General features: G+C 37.3%; 1 protein-coding gene across 1 annotated transcript; it reads left to right on the forward strand.

Moving 5' to 3' along the window:
• The first annotated feature begins 576 nt into the window (after positions 1-576).
• LOC132185377 (pentatricopeptide repeat-containing protein At4g02750) lies at positions 577-5,235 on the forward strand. The gene is made up of 2 exons (XM_059599156.1): positions 577-2,130; positions 3,615-5,235. Exons 1-2 carry the CDS (start codon positions 577-579, stop codon positions 4,419-4,421), a joined length of 2,361 nt encoding a protein of 786 aa, XP_059455139.1. The 3' UTR covers positions 4,422-5,235.
• The last annotated feature ends 246 nt before the right edge of the window (positions 5,236-5,481 follow it).

A 5,481-nucleotide genomic window follows, 5' to 3' on the forward strand; every position in this document is an offset into this window, starting at 1 on the left:
TAGTTTTGTTCCCCCAAAATTATATTTTTGCCCTCCTAAAATTTTCTATTAGTTTTGTCCCTTCTATTAGCTTAAAAAAACCAAAATTTTCCTATTTAATTGGTGAATTTCAGTTCACCACGGCTTGACTATGTTATTTTTGGAAGCTTCAAGAGATCTCATTAGAAGAAAGAGTTAAATTTATATTAAGACATGTAACTTTTGTTTGCAATAATAACTTACAATTTACTATGAAATTAATTTTAAGACTTCTCTATATTTATTTTATATAAACACACACTTACAAATATAGAGAGATACTGTATATGTTTACATGTTTATGTACTTGTATAAGTTCGTCCCCAAAGTTACAAATCCTGGGGTTGACCCCTGATCATAATGGAGGATAAATTAAAATTATTAAAGTTAAAATCAAAAATTAATATTTGTTAAAAAGCCGAAAAAAGCAAATATGCGTAATTTATGTGATTGGTCAATTCCATTTTGTACGTGGATTTTGTCGGATTCGAGTTTTCATGAAGAAAAAAAACAAAAAGCAGAACGCGCGCGCGCCGGCATTTATAAATTCGTATGCTGATGAAAATAAAACAATTGACGCTCAAGGCAATGCGCGGCAGTTACCTTGTGAGAGAGTTACACAGCACCTGCTATCGCTCGCTCCATAACCATCCCATCAACAAGAGGATCGAAAGCACAACAAAAACTCCAACTCCGTCAAAGGGAACATTGACCAAAAGGCGCAATGACAAGAACAAGAAGTCAGCTACCTCAGACTTGGACATTGTGGAATCGAATATGGCCATCACCAGACACATGCGCAGCGGCCGGTGTGAGTCTGCTCTCCGCATCTTCAACGCCATGCCACGCCGGACCTCGGTCTCCTACAACACCATGATGTCTGGGTTCTTGTCGAATGGCAAGTTTGATCTTGCGAGAGATCTGTTTGAGAAAATGCCTGAGAGAGACTTGGTTTCTTGGAATGTGATGCTTAGTGGGTATGTGAGGAATCGGAATCTTAGCGATGCTCGTGCTTTGTTTGATCGGATGCCCGAAAGGGATGTTGTTTCGTGGAATGCTATGTTGTCTGGGTATGCCCAGAATGGGTATGTCGATGAGGCAAGGAAAATTTTTTATATGATCCCGGATAAGAATGAGATATCATGGAATGGGTTACTTTCGGCGTATGTGCAGAATGGGAGGATAAGCGAGGCTGGTATGTTGTTCGAGTCAAAATTGGATTGGGAATTGGTGTCTTGGAATTGTTTGATGAGTGGGTATGTAAAGAGGAAGAGATTGATTGATGCTAGACGACTTTTTGATCGGATGCCTATAAGAGATGAGATTTCGTGGAATACTATTATTACAGGTTATGCCCAGAATGGGGAGTTGTCTGAAGCTAGTAGATTGTTTGAGGAGTCTCCAATTAGGGATGTGTTTACGTGGACAGCTATGGTGTCTGGGTATGTACAGAATGGGATGTTGGATGAAGCAAGAAGACTTTTTGATGAGATGCCAGAGAAAAATGAGGTTTCATGGAATGCAATGATTGCGGGATATGTGCAGTGCAAGAGAATGGACATGGCAAGGGAATTGTTTGAGGCGATGCCTTGTCGGAACATATGTTCTTGGAATACAATGATTACTGGCTATGCTCAGAGTGAGAATATTCCTCAAGCTAGGAATTTGTTTGATAGGATGCCTCATCGTGACTGTATTTCTTGGGCAGCAATTATTGCTGGTTATGCTCAAATTGGTCATGGCGAGGAGGCTTTGCATCTATTTGTTAAGATGAAAAGGGATGGGGGGAAAATAAATAGGTCTGCACTTACCTGTTCTTTGAGTGCATGTGCTGATATTGCTGCTCTGGACTTGGGGAAGCAGTTGCATGGGCGGGTGGTTAAGGCAGGATATGAGACTGGTTGTTATGTGGGGAATGCTCTTCTGGCAATGTATTGTAAATGTGGAAGCATAGATGAAGCATATGATATATTTGATGATATAGCAGAAAAGGATGTTGTGTCATGGAACACAATGATTGCAGGATATGCGAGACATGGATTTGGCAAGGAGGCATTGATGGTTTTTGAGTCAATGAAGAGAGCGGGTATCAAACCAGACAGTGTCACTATGGTAATTATTGTTTTAAGCCTTTGATTTAATTTAATTTTCATTTAGGCCTTCAATTTGATTTATCCCTTGACTTTTTTGCCAAATTGGTTTACCGTACCTGTATGAGTTCTTGGTGAGAGAACGTCTTGTTTGATTTTCTGAGAGATGCCTGTTTTGGGAAATGATTGCTGAATCAACGTTTTGGACCAGTTTGGTCAAGTCATCACCTAGGCCATGCTAAGATGGCCACGTAGCCTAAAATGTCGTGCTAAAGCTTCTAAACAAATATGTTAAGGCACCCACCATTCATGGGATCAAGTTTCTTGCTAAACCTCCTATTTACTTATTTCCATCATATGGAAAGTATCTTGAGTTTACTGTATTAGTTTCAATTTCATCATACTATATTATTGAAAGTTGTCTCAAATTCTTATTTTGAATAAGACTTATTTTGAGTCTGCCCAGTGTGAAAGAAAGTATTCTTCTTTTAATATAAGTGATTAGTGTTTATTTTCCACTAGGGAATAAGAACTAGGATCATAAGCAATTTAATATTCTTTATCTAACAAGGAATAGAAATTTAGAGCCTATAAGAAATATTTCCTCACCTAAGCGTCATAGTAGTTGTGCTTTGAGTATCTTCCACAATACCTTTTAAGACTGATTTTGTTCAAAATGTGGTAGTTTTCATTCATGATTAGGTCATAGGAATTTATGAAGATTGGTGTGCATCAATTCTCTAGGTTTACTTTCATTCGCTTTCTCTGTTGTACATACTTTTTCAACCACAGCCCCGCCCATCCCGTTCTCTTTTCACACTGAAACTGTTTTAAGCTATTGAATCTTGATTGTTTATTGAGTCTCCTCCCTATGGAAATAACTGCTTGTAGAACCATTTGGTTGCTTCCGTTTATGTTTTCTTATTATCTTCTTCTCTTATTTTTGAATGAGAGAAAGACGTATGAATAACATCAGTACTTTTCTTGCTTTTGAAGTTGGAAAAAAAAAATGAAAAGAAAAGGAAAGAAGACTGACAAAGAGTATGATAAGAATTATGTTTTGATGAACGTTGGGAGTGAAAAAGCAAATAAATACATAAAATAAAGCCTCACAGTAAAATGAAAAACAATTACTTTTGAAAGAAATTTTTTTTCCTTCCTCATATTACCACATCATTTTAAGCATCACTCTGTATCAAATTATTGCATATCTTGCTTCTTCGAAACTACTCTCCAAAAACTTAACTAGATGGCACCTTTCTTCAAATTTGTTACCATGTCTATGATCAATGGAAGGATAACTTTGTAATTTGACAGAGTCACTATTTCTATTTCTCATATTATGGTGATTAATTCTGTAGATGAAAATAATTTGGGAAAGAGCTTCAACATAGTGTTTTTAATCATCTCTTTAGTTAACCTAGTGTTTTTAATAATCTCTTTAGTTGTGCATGTCTTCTTCTCCATCTAATGGTTTTTTTCTTTCCCTTTTCTACTGTGTTTCAGGTTGGTGTATTGTCTGCTTGTAGTCATACTGGCTTGGTAGAAAAGGGCACAGAGTATTTTTATTCAATGGATCGGGATTATGGAATAACAGCAAACTCAAAACACTATACATGTATGATTGATCTTCTTGGTCGAGCTGGGCGTCTGGACGAGGCCCAGAATTTAATGAGAAATATGCCTTTCGAACCAGATGCTGCTACATGGGGTGCTCTACTTGGAGCAAGCAGGATTCATGGCCATACTGAATTAGGTGAAAAGGCTGCTAAGATTATTTTTGAGATGGAACCTGATAATTCAGGAATGTATGTTCTTCTCTCAAATATGTATGCAGCTTCAGGTAGATGGGGCGATGTTAGCAAGATGAGATTGAAAATGAGAGATAGCCATGTTAGGAAAGTACCTGGGTATAGTTGGCTTGAAGCACAGAATAAGATTCATACATTTTCAGCTGGGGACCACTTCCACCCAGACAAGGATAGAATATATGCCTTTTTAGAGGAGTTGAATTTGAAAATGAAGCTGGACGGGTATGTTTCTTCTACAAATATGGTTCTACATGACGTGGAAGAGGAGGAGAAGGAACATATGCTGAAGTATCACAGCGAGAAATTAGCCGTGGCATTTGGAATTCTTTCTATACCCGCTGGGAGACCAATCCGTGTGATGAAGAACTTGCGGATATGTGAAGACTGTCACAATGCCATCAAACACATATCCAAGATTGAGGGAAGGTTGATAATCTTGAGGGATTCTCATCGCTTTCACCACTTCAGTGGTGGTTCGTGTTCGTGTGGAGATTACTGGTGAGATAGAAGTGATTTATAAGATGGAAAAGCTCCATTGGGGCATTGCAACTCTATGCCCTGAACTTGGTAAACCCTGCAGATTGGTAAACTATTATATTCAATTTGTGAAGCTGGACGAGTATGTTTCTTTACAAAATTGGTTCTATATGATGTGGAAGAGGAGAAGGAACATGTGCTGCAATATCCAGCAAGAAATTAGCCTTGGATGAGTTCCTCAAAAAAAAAAAAAAAAAAATATTCATTCGATACAAGCTGAGAGACCAATCAGCATGATGAAAAACTTGCAGGTGTGTGGAGACTGTCACAAGGCCATCAAACACATATCCAAGATTGAGGGAAGTTTGATAGTCTTGAGAGATTCTCATCGGTTTCACTACTTTAGTGGTGGTCCATGTTCACGTGGAGATTGGGTTGCAGGAGAATAATAATAATAAAGTTGATTTATTATTTATACTTCAGTTTTTCTTTTTTAATAAGGATTGGGGATTGAAAAGGAAATTCAGGAAGAGGGAACATAACAAAGAGGAAAGAGAAAGTCCCTAATTACTTATTTCTCTGTTTGCTTATTTGGGGGCAATTAGAGACTTTCTTTTCCCTATTTATTATTTTTTTTCTTTCTGAATTTTCTTTTCAATCTTCAATTTTTAGTTTCTGAAACTATTATACGCTGTCAGAACAATCTTAGTTCTACCCAATTTCAGATTGCTGATCAACTTTAGTGACTAAATGCTGGTTTGCAAAGTGAAGAAACTTTTTCTTTGTACTTGGGCTTCTGGTTTCTTCTCTTCAACAAACATTTTGAGGCAATAATAATATCGTGAGCATAATAATATACATGCCCCTCTTCACAAAACACGGCCATGATTAAGATGGCTATAGGTTGTATAATTTGCCATTCATAAATAATTAACTCTGTTTTTGTAGATATGCTCCAAATTTGTCTCTTGCGAATCTCTATATGCTGGAGCTGAAAAAAAAAAAAGCAAAAGGCCAATCCAGCAAAATTCTATGCCATTGCTATTGAAAAAGTCTGATTTGCTAATGGGATGGGGTAATGCCAC

The sequence above is a fragment of the Corylus avellana genome, chromosome ca6 (genome assembly GCF_901000735.1).
Source record: "Corylus avellana chromosome ca6, CavTom2PMs-1.0".
In the NCBI taxonomy this organism is placed as follows: Eukaryota; Viridiplantae; Streptophyta; class Magnoliopsida; order Fagales; family Betulaceae; genus Corylus; species Corylus avellana.